We start from the raw sequence: 16,298 nt of genomic DNA, 5'->3' as shown, positions 1-16,298 counted from the left end.
CTTACCATCACCAAGTATGAATGAGGTGTGAATGAATAATGGATACACAATGTAAGCGCTTTGAGTGTCCTGAAAAGCGCAGATAAATAATCCATTATTATTATTTTTATATAGCGCTCTTCTACCTTTCTCAAAGGCCCAAAGCGTTTTACAGTCACAGTACCATTCACACACTGGTGGGGGTTCTGCGGCTGAACACTGTCGTCAACCTTCCACCAGAGGCAGAGGTTCAGTGTCTTGCTCAAGGACACTTGGACACACAGACAGGCAAGGCCGGAATCGAACTCATAATCTTCCGATCAGAGGTCAACCGTCGTGTCACTGCACCATGGCTGCTAAATTGTGATGCTAATTACAAGGGGAAAAGAGTTTTATAGCATTTTGCTCACTATAAATACATTTTTTCAAAATTTAAAGTTTTTAACTGGAATTTATTGTAGTCTACTTGTATAACAAATTATGTGTAACAATGCGCCATTATTTAATAAATAACTGACAAGATTTGTTGACTTCCTGCATTCTTGCAATGATTGATGAAACTGTTACAGAACATTTATACATTTTTATCTCTGTTTACTCATGTGAGTGTTTTTTTTTTCTGTTTCCAGGATTTGCCTTTGCCTCGCAAAAACAGCAGGTGAGTGTTACTTTTGTTCCTCTCCTCATCCTCTCTCCAACATTTTCCTTCTGTCTCAAGGGATGGTTCCCCTCGCCGTGATGATGAAGAAGTGGCTTCCTCATCAGCGAGGTCTATCCTCTGAGGTTACAGCAACCTTGCAGCTTTCTTTGGCTCAGCACACTTTTTGTTTTAAAGCAGCGTAGCTTGTAGAGAGAAGTTTGTTCTCCATGTGTGAATAAGGAGGAGGTGGAAAAGGGGAGAAGAGGAGGAGGAAGCCCCGTGGCGTGCAGCTGGAGTGTGTCAGATAGTGGCGAGCCAGAAGGAAGCTCTCCGTGGTGCTGAAAATCCGTCTGTCTGTCTGTCTTATTCCAGTTTCTGAGTCTTCATCCACACCCTCTTTTGTCTTTGTTGAATATTTATTATCCATTATTATTCCACTCTCAATTCCAATTCTCATCACTTTGCCTCCGCTCGGCTTCATATCCCTTCCCCCTTTATCCCTTCCAGCTTTATCTCCAGCTTTGAGTCTGTTTCTAATTACAAAAGCAGCATTGTGCCAATGGCTCACTGATATTAAATCAATTTACTCAAGAACTCTAGATGCGACCTCTATAACTCTGCATAGAAATATTACATCGTTGGCTCCATGACACCCATGTTTCTTTGTCTCAGAAAATAACAATTTATGTGAATAACATTTATTTAGAAAGGTTATAAATTAGTTAAATAATACAAATATGTCTTGCTAAAATGACAACTTTCAGTTATCAGTAAAGTATTGTTATTCAGCCACAAAAAAACAAAGCAATTTTGCTACAATGATACAAAATCATATGTTTCATTGACTAAACGAAGACAGGCACATCTTAATATTTAAACAAATATGTGACTGTCACTCAGATTCTTATGCATTCTGGTTGTGACTGATGGTGACTAGTTGGAGACACAAAGCTAAAGCAAAAATACCTAAATTATTAACTTAGCAACTTCCGAAAAATGCTTTAAGACACTTCTTAGACTGAAACTTTTGAAATCAGTTCAAATAGTTTAAATTTGACCCTATATCCATTGCAAGAAAACAGAACCTTATTAGAATAAGGTTTACCTTTTATTTTGTTTTTATATGTATTATCTTTTAATCATGCCATGTAAAGCACTTTTTTTTCTTGTGAAAATAGCTATATAAATATTTTTTTGAGATTCTTCTTAGAGACATTTGGAAAATCTTTTATAATTGCTGTTTGTAGTTTGATGTACACTAAACTTTCAGTGAATAATGACTAGTGGATTCATCTTTTTCACATATTTATTCATGATATTTAGCGGCAAAACAATTGCAGTCCAGGCAAAAAATAACAATACTTTATTTTTACTTTATTAAATATCTTTGTAAATCAGTTTTATTTTGATACATTAGCTAAAATGTAATTCATAATGTTTACAAAAGGAGTTTTCTGTAGTTTATCTGGATTTCTGCCTTAATTATAATAATAAAATTGCGGCACAATTTACCCCTTGATTCCTGTTGATACAAATACACATCAAACCACCTTTGATCCAAATGTCATTTACCAACTACCATCTTCAAACTATATAGTGCAATTAACTCTTTAACACCTGAGGTGTCGTCAATGATGCTTAAACACAAACTCTTTAAACGTATTGTAAACATTTAACTGTGAACACGATCAACGTTATTCCAGTAGATTCTGAAGGAGAAAAGCGGGTCTCTGATGTTAAACAGCTTAAAATCCTTTGTTTTTTAAAAAAAAAATGACATTATGTCTTGCAACCAGAAACATCTATAATGTGAATTAATTCTAGTTATGTTTACTGTTGACAAAAAAAAACATGGCACTCCACTGAAACATGAGGTTTGGTGTTATAGTGAATATGCTAACATGGCTAACGTGTAGCGATACTGGACTGTTTTTTTTTCTTTTTTTTTAACATGTTCCAAGGTTGGGAGTTAGCATAGTAATGTTTGTTTTAGTGGTACTGTCTGTTTTTTGACAAACAAGATTAGGGAATTAAGTCACAGATATTGTGAATACGCTAACACAGCTAAGGCTAACATGTAGCGGTTTTGGAAGTTTTTTTTTTATGTGTTACAAGGTTGGGAGTTAGTGTAGTCACAGTAATGTTTGTTTTAGCTATATTGGTCGGCTTTTTACAAAAAAGATCAAGGAGTTAGGCTACAGTTATTGTGAATCTGCTAACGCCCCTAATGAGTCTAAAGCTTCTAATGTGGCTAACGTTTAGCATGCTGCAAATAAGTTCTGGAGTTACTGTAAAAATAAATAAAGTCTGACTGACTGACGGACAGATACTTATTGTTCCTTATACTTTGGTGCGCCTTATAGGGGTGTAAAGTACTTTAGTAAATACACTTTGTTACGTTACTAAAGTACTTTTTGGCTACTTTATACTTGTACTAAATATCCTAACACATAATACTCTTGACTCAACCACATGTTTGACTGAATATATGTACTCTTTACTCCACTACATTTGAACAGACAATTGCCGTTACTCGTTACATTGTGATTGTGCGTAAAGGGCCCGCATCTTTAACCAGAGAGGCTGGTGCTTAGAGTGAACAATTGACCCCCATGCTAAAATCATCCTGAAAACCTTCCCACCTCTGCTGAAGTTGTCATTAAGGCTCAACACTCCTCCTCCTCCATCTGCTGCTCGTGAGTGTCTTTTTTTTTTTAGAAGAGCTGGTCTCATTTTCCTACCAAGAAGAGCTAAAATAAGAGCCAAGAACTTTGAGAATCAGCTTTGGAAAAATTTTTTGTGCCATTTTTATACTTTTCAGTGTGACTGAGAATGACTTTTTGTTCTGTTTTTTATCATTTTTTTTCTGTCATTTTGAAACATTTAGGTTTTAAATTTCATTTCTACTCATTCATCCATAATATTAGGAAATAAAAGCTCATAAATAAACAGTATATTGTTCTTTACATTTCTTAGGGTTCTTTGAGACTACATTCAGTACGATTAAATAATTAAGTTGAAAAAATCGGATACTTAAATACTTATACTTAAGTAAATTTGGATTTGGCGACTTCTAACTGGCAATTGAATAATTTTTACAGTAAGGTACTTCTACTCAAGTATGGTTTTCAACTCTACTAATACATGACAAAAGTTTTAAAATAAACTATTCATTGATGGTGTGCCTTTTAACCTGGTGAGCCAAATAGTGCAAAAATACGGTACTTGAAACCAAAAAACACATTTTTGCTGTTGGAAATAAATTCAGGCATCAAGGGATAAAAAATAGATTTGATAAAGCTGCTAAAATGTTCTTTTATGTGGATACTTATGGTTCTGAGGTTGATGTCTGGTAAATCTGGGCCTTTCAGAAGCGTCTCATTAGAATGTCTTTAAATGTTACTCTACAGGTGTGAATGTCTGTGTGATTACTCTACATTTAACAGCAGAAAAAGTCACACATGTGAGCCTGTAAACGGTACCAGCACACCTGGGTTCACTCGTGCCCGGCCTCCTTGACATCCCGTCTCCCCGGGATGTTATCGTCCCACCATCCATCCATTATGGATGAGCTCAGTGGAATTGGCATCACATTCAATCTGCCTGCTGCATCCATTCATGGGTAAACACTCATGCAGAGTTTGTGAGCACGAGTGCTGCACATCATAATTAGCTCAGCTTTTCTACTCTTTGTATCCATTCAAGACCTTTTCCCCGTAGTTACGCAACAGTCCTCCCGAGCTCGTCCTTCAGCCTTTCTCTTCTCTTTGCTGGCAGAAGTTAACCTCCCTTTTGACTCGCTGCCGTTCCTCATTCATGGTGCAAATAGCCCGCAGGAGAAGCTTTTTAGCGGGGAAAATGCAAAACACAGATGCAGTTCACAATAATACTCCTCAGCCTTTAAGGATGAGCCACAGTCCCCTGAGACCTTTTGTTTTCCTCTCTAAAAGACGGACCCACCCTTCCTCCATCCCTGGGCTTGTGGCACACTTTCCTCTTCTGTTTCAACTCCTCCCGCTGCTTCACTCGCTCAGATGAGCAGAAGAAAATTTTGTGGGACCTTTAGCGTTTTTTTGCCATTAAATCCTCTTAGCTCCATGCTGCCGATCAGAACCACGACTGCTCATCATGTTCCGCCGAACTAGAAGGTATGGAGAAGCTGCAGACAGACTTTATGACACGTTTGTGTTGTTGTAGGCTGTGGTTGGATGGTATTTGTAGTGTGACCTGCACTTTTGTTTGTGAGCATCAGCAGTTTACATTACAAAGAAATGCAACTAGACCCATATGTAATCTAATAGCTTTGTGCTGTGCAGCTAAAACTGACAATCTTCAACCACAGTCACTAAGATCTAGATCTAGATCTAGGAAAAGATCCAGCACTTGAACGGATACCTTTAAATCCACAGTATATGATTAGATTTCTGTTGAAGTAACTTGTAGGTTTTAAAAGATCTATTTATTTTTGAGGCCTTATAAATGTGTGCAAAGCTATATTTTGTAAAAAAAAGAATCTTTGTTTCATGTTCTGACTTTGGAAAAATGTCAGTTAAACCCTATGTTTCTTCTTCATCTCAATTCTTCATAATTCAGAATTTAAATTGCTTAGATAATAAAATAAAAAAAATGTCTTTAATTTCTGAAGGGATTTGTTGAAAATGCAAAAGCTATTTGCAAAATGTTTCATTTTGCTTAAAGATTGGACATTTCGTTAAAGAACTATGAAAGAGCACTGAAGTTGACCTAAATTTCTTAAAAATTTGTAGTAAAATTGCTTACAAAATCCCAAATACATGTCAATTTTGCAAAAATATTTACAGTAGTGTGTTGCTTAAATATGAGCCTAATTTCAAATTAGTCCAAAAAACCTCAGTAGATGCCATAAAAGTGCAGTAAAAGCCATAAAAGCTAGCTCGTTGCTTAAATACTAGCTGAACTTGAAAATAGCCTAAAATTCCTCATTAAACTACATTTGTCAAAAATGTTAGCATGTTGCTAAAATAGAAGCTAAACTCTAGATTAGTCTTAAAAAACCTGAGTTGAAAACAAATTAGCTTAAAACGTTAGCATGTTGCTAAAACAAAAACGAAACTCAAAATTATCCTAAAATTCCTCAGTAAACTAAATTTGTTTAAAATGTTGTTGCTAAAATAGAAGCTAAACTCCAAATTAGCCTTAAAAAACCCAGTAGATAACAAATTAGGCAAACAACATTAGCATTTTGCTACAATATTAGGTAAGCTCTAATTTAAAAAAAAAATACTATAAAAGATGAAAATATAGCCCATGAATATATTTAAGGCTTAGCATCTGAAACAAATGAACTATTTTTCACTCAAATATAAAAAAGTACATTTTTTGGTGCTGAACTTTACAACTTTCTGACTACTTATAATATAAAGTAACGACTAATCGACTATTAAATTAGTCTGCAATTATTTTAATAGTCAATTAATTGTGTCAGCCCTACTATCCTGTATGTCGCTGATACATTTAAATAATTTAAACCATAAAACATTTTAGCCAATTTTGTAACAGGAGAGAATGATTAGTGATTTTTGGATAAATATTTAAATTATATTCTAATAGAGAGACTCTTATGATAGTGTTATACCTTAGACTCACAGACAGACAGACAGTGGGGTTTAAACTTAGTGATTTAAATGGAAAATTACACAAAATAAAATATGTTATCTGGTTATTACACTTCAGATCTCTTTCTCAGGATCTTAAACGTTTATTAGTTGCAGCAGAACAAGGAGAAATTCTGCCTCCGAAGGAGGACCACATGAAATGATGGGAGGCGGGGAGGAAGGATGCAGTGCAGGAGGTGAAACGAGGATACAGGGAGCACAGGGCCCTGGGGTGATATCTGTGTCTGCTCCTCCATTAGTGATCGGTTCATTGAGGTTACGTGAGCAGCTCTTCCATCTCCTGCACTCAGTCTTTTGTGTCATTCACTTCCTTCTCTTTCTTATGTGATCTTTTTTTTTGCCTTCAGTTTTACTTTTGAATGTCAGTGGACATCCTCGTGGGCAGCAGTTTCATTTATAAATCGAGAAAAGTTTCGTGTCTCTGGGGGAAAGTTTTGGTTCACAATCAGGTTGAGATGTTTTTGTTTTAGGAACTTTTGGAGGCTTTTATGTGTGTTTGCACACAATGCAGATTTTTTGTGGATTGTTTTTTCTTTTTGTTCATAAAGTAATTACAGTTTTTAATTTTTCGCTTGTTTTCTCATCCAGATGGATGGTTATTAAAATGCTTAGTTTGGATTTTAAATGCAGATTTCAATGAACATAACTAATTTTCATTTACTCTAAGGATTTTTTGTTGGAACATTTCTGGACATTTTACAAAGAATTAATTATTGACTAAACATATTTAGTTGCTAAACATCTTATATATATATATATATATATATATATATATATTCAAAGGGAAGAACTGTTTTAAATTGCAAATTCTACTTACCCAATAATTGCTTTTATTTATTTAACTTACCGGTATGTATTATTTCCTGTAGATTGAGGGGTTTAAACAAGAGAACTGTTCAGGAAATTTGAGCTGCAGAGATCAATTAATGAAGCAGTCTGTGAAGTTAAGATTTTTCCAATTCTGGAAACTACACCTACAAATGTTCCAGCTTTCGTTTTAAGGTGGACTGACCATCCTCTAAGCTTTTTGCATGTCAGATTCTGACTTTAACCTTAATATGTGCGGAACTTCTGGTAAATATCCACTAAAATGTGCATTTTTCTCTCTTTTTAGACTTGTTCTACTGTTTTTGATCATCTGGCATTCATTAAGGTTTACTCTAAACCCGGGCTGGGAAACCTCATAACTTGTGGGCCACAAAAGGTTCTAAAATGTGACAGAAGGGCTGGACCAGGGGCAGATGTGTGTTTTGGTCATCCACTTCAAACAAGAAAAGAAATAACATGGAATCTGGACGAAAAGATTATTTAATTTAAGTTGGATTGAAAACTAATAATTAAAACAGTACAAGTTGAAGTTGTGTTTTTCTCATTTTATTGCCAGTTGCTTCAATGGGTTGATGTCCCTCAGTGATAAACACAAACTTAGAGAAAGGCTGCGTTTATGGGGTGTTGGAATGATTAAAAAAAAAAAAAATTACAAAGGTCAATTTACCGTATTTGTAGTGCATCATCTATGGGAAGACACAGGGAAAATAAAACAATTAGGATTATCAAATAAATTATTCCAGTTTAGCCTCTTTTTCTTACTGCCCTTTACACTTTTAGATGCTTAGGACAGCAATTTTTTGCTGTTTCCGTTGCCAAGTTAGTTTCCTAGGACCGAGTGGTTAGCTGTGTGCCAAACCCCCAATCTGGAGGGCCAATGGATAGCTCTTAGTCTGGCTTCTAACCTTCAATCTGTCCAGCATGGGAGGCCCTAGCAGGAGCATGAAGCTCCAGCCAATATTGATATATATTACTGGATTGGACCTTCCCTATTTGCTGCTGTAGACAGAGATGTCTCATCGCACAGGCGCCATTGCTATGCATTGAGTCATAGCAGCAGAACGCTGCTGTTTCAGTGGAGAACAGGCAGACATCAACCACAAAAATTGGGCAAGCTCCCTCATTTCTTAACCGATTTTCACAAAATATAACTCGAATTAAAGCTTAGAAAATCATTGATCTTGTGGTGTATTTAAATATTTATTATCTATTAAGATAAATCTTAATAACTCCAAAAGAGCCTATAATGTTAAAAAGTTACAATTTTAAAGTTGTAAAAATGGGCATTCTGCTAGCTTTCTGGACAATTTTACCATTTTCTAAGATTGCTGTGCTACTTTGCTGGCACAGCAACATGCATCTTGGCTGTGCATATTACATGTTGCCAGCATGAATTTCCTTAAATTTATTTGCTGGTTGTACATAAATATGTGTGAATAACATCCGCCATATTTTAAAATATCAGACATGAATGAAAACATACATCAAAGAACCAAACTAGCATGCTACTCTGGAGTCGCTATCACCTACTTTAGCACACAGTTCACGGTTCCCAGCCTGATTTCTCTCTATTAAAATGTGATTCCTGTCCTGTGATGATTGCTCTAGATCAGATTATTTAGTTGTTCATTAACATTCATCAAGAAAGCTGTGGGCGATTGACTACCTGAACCTGATGTGACTGACACAGAAAACTATGCACAATTCTAGCAAGAATTAAAATATATATATATTTTTTTGTTTGTTTTAGATAGAAGGAATTTTCCTTCAGATAGCCTCTGCTATAAATTCATGTTTGGTGTGTGTATTCAGTGAAGCACAGAGACCTAAAAGCAAAAAACTGAGTTTAGAAACTATGAGCAGCAGTGTAATCCAAGTAAAATAGAGGAAAAGTGCTCAATCTTGGTGCTCCACTTAAACGACACATAGCCGACTTTATACCATCTGGAGGCCTACAAGCCTCGTTTATTCAATTTTAGAGCCACTGGTGAAAAGACTTGAATTACAATCATTCTTAAAAAGAATTTGGGGGAAATATTTAGATGTTTCGATGAAAAAAATAGTTTTAAAACAGGTTCAATCTTTTAAATTAGATTATTACCAACAACAGTGTTACAGATGATTTATTTTAATTAACCAATTAATCAATCAATCAGAACCATCAACATCTGAGGCATTTAAAGTGCCATCCATAATACAAACTGTAATATGTTTTTATCACCAACTTCGACATGTACCTCAAATATTCTTTAAGTTGTACGTCTGCTTTCTGGTTTAATTTGGAACAAAATTTTATGTAAAACTTTAGAAAGTCTCAAATTTGTTTGTAAAAAATGTAAAAACTTTATTTATAAAAGAACCTTAGCACACACACAGCTGATCAATGAGCCGTGCAATAAAATCCAAATATAAATAAAGCAGTTCAAATACAAAATCAGTGAAACAAAATCAAAAGCAGCAGCAGAGTAGAATGCCATACTACCTTTCTTGTAAAATGGGTTTAAGAAGTGCTTTAAAGGAAAGCATGTCATTAGACAATGCATAGAGGACAAGATAAAACATGTTTGCCCCTCAGGCGCTGTGGCTCAGGTGCACTCTGCTGTTTGACACACATTCTCCTCGTAAACACTCCTCTCCTGGATCTAAATAAACCATCGCCTAATCAATGAAATGCGATGGAAGGGAAGTCCGATGGAAGCAAAGGCCTCTGGATCACACTGAAGCGTGCGTCCTGCTAAGTGCTGCAGCTTGCCCTGAGGAGAAGGGTTTACACAAAAGCATCTTCCATTATCTGCTGCACCCTGTAAGGAGCAATGCTTTTCATCTCATGTAACTGTAATGGACCCTCTTTGATCCTCTTTCTCCCCCCGTCATCCTCCTCTTGTAATGAAAGGCTGCAGAGGATGCAGGTTTCCACGCAGCCTTAGATTTACCTGAAGAAAAAGGAAAATCTGTGAGGGGGATGTCAAGAAGAAACAGAGGCTGTTTAAAGGAATGTATTTAATGCTAAAGGCTCATAGACAGAGCGGAAAGGAGGATTCTTTTGAAGTTTATTTCCAACATCTTCTTCTTTGTCTTTTGGGTGTTCACTTTAGATCAGGGGTGTCAAACTCAATCGCACAAGAGGCAAAAATCCAAAACACCAGAAGTCACGGGCTGAACAGGATCAACATTTATTGAACACTCGAAAACTACATTTTTAAAACTTTAAAACTGTAACTTTTTAACATAATTATGAACTAGATATATAGCATTACCTGTGATAATGCTAGAGTGAATGTTGTAAGCTGAATTTGGCTGCTGAAGATTCTAGTGCTGATAGCTGAAGATGCTGAAATTGATTGCTGAAAACGCTGAAGCTGATAGCCAGATAAAATATTAGCTAAATGTCAAAATAGCCTAAAAAATCCTAGGAAATGCCAAAATTGTCCAAAAAGCTTTCAGAATGCCAATTTTTAAAACGTTAAAACCTTATCTTTTTAACATAATTATGAATAATAAAAAGACAGCGTATTATTCCAAAATAAATCAAGATACGATGCGGTACATGGTTCAAGATATTGATGCTATCTACGATACTTGGTAAAATCATCTCTAAAAACTCACATTATATAGAAGAACACATATTTTTTTAGGAAAATATATCCCCATTTATTTTTTTAGCTTAAACATAATCATAATACAGAACTTGTGTCTTATTTTTTTGCAACAAATAATACAAAACAAATAATACACACTTTTGAGATACATTGCTGAAATCAGTACTACTATTTCTTTGAAAAGCATTAACACCAATTGAATTGTGTGTTTTGTGCCTCACATCTTAGAGAATGACAACAAAATGCTTAGTTTATCCTAAATGGTTTTTTTAAATAAATAGATTCTGCAAAAAATTTGTTTATATCAGAGATTAAAAGGGATACCAAAATCCTAATGATAAAAAACATCCTTTTTTTAATGTAAGTCAATCTGCTGTAGCAGGAGGACCTATTTTCACACAGGGTGGGTTTTATTTTGAAAGGAACTAGTCTGTGCTGCTGTCAAAATTAAAATAAGTTACAACTGTTATATATATATAAACATATAGACACTGTTGTAATCTAATTATTGCAATATTTAAGTTACATTTATAAATGTAATTGCCAAAAAGCATAAATGTTGTGGATTTTTAAACAATAAAGTGGGACTATGTGGTTCTCGTTGGGTTCTGGTCTGAAAGAAAACTGGACCCAATTGCTCTTTAATGTTAAAGATTGCAGGCCTCTGGTTTAGGTGCAGAAATATATTCTGCAGTCATGTGGTTTTGGAAGATTTTGTTGTTATTCTGATGTTCATGTGTATTTTCCAAGTCGGATAGGGATTTTCCTGATCATTCCAATAACACAGGAACGAAGAATTTCAGTTTGTATTTTCCCTTAGGAACATCACAACCCATCGGACCAATTGGTTTCAAAAAGAGAACAAAAGTTTAGAAGTAAAAACTCCAAAACGCTCTGTTTTAAAATAGATATAAATTAGTAAATCAAAATTAAAGCATGTTTTTGTCCAAATCATATATATTTTTTTTATTTTGTGAGGTTGATTACCAAATCAATTTTAGAACCCTTTGTGGCTCGCAAGTCAAAATGTTTGCACACCCCTCCTCTGAACTAGCAGCATGGCTGCTGTCACCACAGTCTTCTACACCTTCCTTTTCATTCTTGATGACACTCTTGTCACATGTCAGACATGAAATCTTCCTCCACCTGCTCTCACTATAGATCACAATGTCGTCTGCAAACATCATGATCAACAGGGATTCCTGACTAACCTCATCTGTCTGTCTATCACCACAGCAAATACAAAGATGTTACAACCCCACCTCCACCTTCAACTCATCTGCTTCACCTACACCACATCCTACCAGTCTTCCAGCTCTCATCCATGTCATGTACTGTTCCAACATTCTTCTCTGTTACTCCAGACCTTTATGTATTTGTTATTTTTTAAGGAATTTGTTTATTTTTTCCCCACAATCTTCTTGGTCATTTTGAAGGCTCTGAAGTCTTCTCTCCTAATAAAAATGTGCTCTTCCTCCTCTGGCTACAGTTGAGTTGCCGTTTCACATAACGTCACCATTAGATGATCTAATGCTCGTCCTCCCTGCCGCTCTCCACGCTGAGACAAGGAACTGGACTGACTTCTGTAATGATCTGTATATCTTCCCCATCTTCCTTTGCAGTCCCTGGTTGGCATTATCAGAGGTCTCTCTGCTGCGTGCTGCATAGCAACAAGCTGTCATGTGACCGCGACTCCCTAGTCTCCACCACGTTCCCCTCAGGCTTTTGCTCACAATCTCTTTTGTTCTTGTTTCTGGAAGAAATCAAGAATTGTTTTATCTCAGTTTGTCAAGATCTTCCCCACTTTGCTCTCTCTTGTCCTGTTTTCTGCGTCCTGTGCAGTTCAGAATGTTTTGCTGCAGCTGTTATGAGCTCACTGCTGATGAAGGCTCCTGTTTGTCCCGCTTTGTTTGGACTCAGCCAGTCCAGTCTGTGTCATCCCGGTCATGCGCACCGAGAACGACAGTCCCTCGTGAGCTCTGTTTGTGCGTCCTGCCGTGCAGCGTTTGTGGAGAAAAACTGGGCCATGTTTGCCTCACATGTGGGGGATGAGCACTTTAACCTTTTGCTGCATCTGCTTCTCATTATTTTTAATTGACTTCCTTCTTCGTTGTCACTCTCCTCTTTATGTCCACCTAAGTTCCTCTTTTCAACTGTTTCGACCAAATTACCTGAACTTTGAGGTGAAGCCTCCCCCCCTCTCCTCCCATCCATCTCTCAATCTGCTCTGACCAATCAGAAACCAGCCCTGGGCTCCACTCAGACATTTGGATTCTGCATCAGCAGCACTGCAGAGTGGCTACACATAAAGCTGAGTGTTTTATTCTCAGGCTGTGCAGAAGAATCTCAAGGCCGAGCTTTGCTGGAGTTTGTGTGTTTACAGCAGGCTTCTATTGATTCCCTGCAGCACCAACAATCCATTAAACAAGAATAGTCCTGCAGAGCGTCTGGATTAGTCTTGCTCTGTTTTTTCAGGTTGGCTCTTAAGAAGTAACTCACACAGCATGAAGACAGGACATGCAGGTGCACACTGGTAAAAATACCGACAAGAAGAGCTCACAAATACATTTATGCGCATAAAGTGTTTGTGCAGACGTTAAAAAATACAGTGTGATTGGCTGCACGTCAGCACACAGACGCCAGTCCACTCTCTGCCGTGAGATAAGCATTTCGTTTTTCTACGGTGCAACAGGAGTGAAGATGTGTCTTGACTCTTGAGCAGATGCTGCCTTCTTTCTGCAGTTCAGGACGAGAATTTTTCAAATGTCTTTGAACGTCTTTTAATATGTTTTTAATAAACTAAATAGAGCTCATTTTGACATAGAGTTAAGACACATAATTAAATTAATCTGTGCAAATATATATAATTAAAATTCTCCAAAATTAGTCTGTTCAGTACAACGTTTATAATTTAATTTATATGTTTAACCCTTTAAACACCGGAGCTCCAGTGTTTATGTTCTTGGATTTACTGTAAGTTTTCCGCTTACAGAACAACATAATCGAATGGAAGTCGGGTCTATGCTACATTCACACCAAGAACGCACATTCTTGAACGTGCTTTCACCATATAGTGTTCACACTGGACTGGCAGGGAGGGGCATCTTCTTTTTTTTCCTTTTTCTTTTTCTTCTGAAAACTAGCACATGTCCGTGCTAAAATTGCTGAAGCTAATAGCTGAAACCCCTGAAGCTAATAGCAAAAATCGCTGAGGCTGATAGTGAGCTAAAATATTAGCTAAATGCTAAATTAGCCTTTAAAACTGGTAAAATGTATAATTTATCAAAACAGCTTGCATGTTGCAGAAATCTTAGTTTACTCCAAAATAACCTGATAAACTGAAAAAAATAGCCAAAATAGCAAGCTTAAAGCTAAAAATTAGCTAAACTCCAAAATAGTCTAATAAACTGGAAAAAACTCTAATTTAGCCAAAACAGCTAGCCTAAAGCTAACATATTACCTAAACTTCAAAATAGCCACAAAAAAACCCTGAAAAAAGCCAAAATTAACCAAAATAGCTAGCATAAAGCTAAAATATTTGCTAAACTCCAAAATAGCTTAATAAACTGAAAAAACCTCTAAATGAGCCAAAATAGCTTGCTTGAAGCTAACATATTACCTAAACTCAAAAATAGCCATAAAAAAACTTTAAAAAGTCTTAATTAGGCAAATTAGCTAGCTTAAAGCTGAAATATTAGCTAAACTCCAAAATAGACCAAATCCTGACTAAGTATTTACACAATTATTAATTTCTATTTTTTAACCAATTTTTATGTGACTGTCCTGTTTGAAAAAAAAAAACTAACTTTTTATAAACAAATTGTTCTTTTTGAATATTTTTCAATATCAGTTCATCATTTTTTTATGTTTAAGGACTGACAAACTTGCTTGCTGTTGACCGGTAATTAAAAAAAAACCTTCATGGTTCTTCAAGAGAGCTCCACCCTTTTTAGTTTTTTTTTGTTAAGTATACTTGAGTATAAGTGTATCAGGGAAAGGCAAAGTAAGTTTATTTGTGTAGCACATTTACAGTACAAATGTACACAGACAATTCAAAGTGTTTTCCATTGAATATTAATAGAAACAATCAAAAGAAATAGTGAAGGTGTAATCATTCATTCATTCATTCATTCATTCATTTTCTTGACCACTTTGTCCCTTTCGGGGTCGCGGGGGTGCCGGAGCCTAACCCGGCTACTAATGGGCGAAGGCGGGGTTCACCCTGGACAGGTCACCAGTCTGTGAAAGGTGTAATCATTAAAATAAAATTTAAAAAAAGTAAAAATAATTTAATTTGAAACAAGCATAGATAAACAGTGCAGATGTAAACTTCTGAATCCATACGAGTCAAATGCAGTTGAGAACAGGTGAGTCTTTAACCTGCATTTAAATACACTGAGTGTTTCAGCTGATCTAAGGTTTTCTGGAAGTCAGCTCCAGATCTGTGGAGCATAGAAGCTGAATGCAGTTTAGTTTTGACTCTAGGAACTGATAAAAGACCGGATTTTTTTGGTAGTCCTGTAAAAACACTGTTACAGTAATCAAGTCGACTAAAGATGAAAGCATGCACTAGTTTCTCCAGGTCCTGCTTAGACATCAGATCTTTAATCCTTGAGATATTTTTGAGATGATAATAGGCTGATTTAGTGACTGCCTTAATGTGTTTATCAAAATTTAGGTCTGTGTCTATCACTACACCCAAGTTTCTGGCCTGGTTGGTAGTTTTTAGTTGAATAGATTGAAGCTCTGTAGTGACGTCTAACCTTTTTTCTTTAGCCCCAAAGACAATAACCTCAGTTTTGTTTTTGTTTAATTGAAGTAAGTTGTGACACATCCAGTCATTAATGTCCTCAATGCATTTACCAAGAGCCTGTACAGGGCCTCGGTCTCCTGGTGTCAGTCTAATATATATCTGTGTGTCATCTGCATAGCTGTGGTAACTAATGTTGTAGTTCTTTATAACCTGAGCCAGTGGGAGCATGTAGATGTTAAATAGAAGTGGTCCCAGGATTGAGCCTTGGGGCACTCCACATGTAATTTCTATTGACTCAGAAGTGAAGTTACCAATTGACACAAAATATTTCCTGTTTTCTAAGTACGTTTTGAACCAGTTTAGTACTGGCCCAGTGAGACCCACCCAGTTTATCTAAGTAGTATAGTGTGGTTGACATATTTCCACTGTCTGTATTCAAACGTATGTCATTAGTCACTTTGGTTGGAGCCGTTTCAGTGCTGTGGTTCAGTCTGAAGCCTGAATGGAAGACATCATAGCAGTTGTTTCTTATTATCAAGGACACCATAGACCAGGCATGGGAAACTCCAGACCTCGAGGGCTGCATTCCTGCACGTTTTCCAACATGCCCTGGTCTGGCATGTTCTAATTGCCTGGACACACCTGAACCAGGTAATCAGTCTTGAGTAGGGCCTAGAAATCTGCAGCCCTCGAGGTTTGAAGCTGCCCATCCCTGCCATAGACCATGTATGTGTAGTGTGAGAAGTAACTGAATACTTCTTCAGACTTTATTGGAACATTTTTAAGTTTACAAAAGTAAACTTTAAGTGTACTTTTAGCAGAAACTACACTTAGGTCAGAAGAAG

The 16,298-nt window shown here is 36.4% G+C and overlaps 1 protein-coding gene across 2 annotated transcripts in view; it reads left to right on the top strand.

Annotated features, from left to right (window-relative positions):
• The window catches only part of mast1b (microtubule associated serine/threonine kinase 1b), a 53,270-nt gene that overhangs the window by 11,721 nt on the left and 25,251 nt on the right, over positions 1–16,298 (top strand). For both annotated transcript variants that reach the window (XM_024272161.2, XM_024272162.2), the window contains exon 2: positions 609–637. In XM_024272161.2, coding sequence (XP_024127929.1) covers positions 609–637 — 29 coding nt within the window. The remainder of the gene's footprint in view (positions 1–608; positions 638–16,298) is intronic.

This window comes from Oryzias melastigma, linkage group LG8 (assembly GCF_002922805.2).
Source record: "Oryzias melastigma strain HK-1 linkage group LG8, ASM292280v2, whole genome shotgun sequence".
In the NCBI taxonomy this organism is placed as follows: domain Eukaryota; kingdom Metazoa; phylum Chordata; class Actinopteri; order Beloniformes; family Adrianichthyidae; genus Oryzias; species Oryzias melastigma.
Note: the sequence above shows the minus strand (reverse complement) of the source record. Positions and strands in the feature narration are given on the sequence as shown.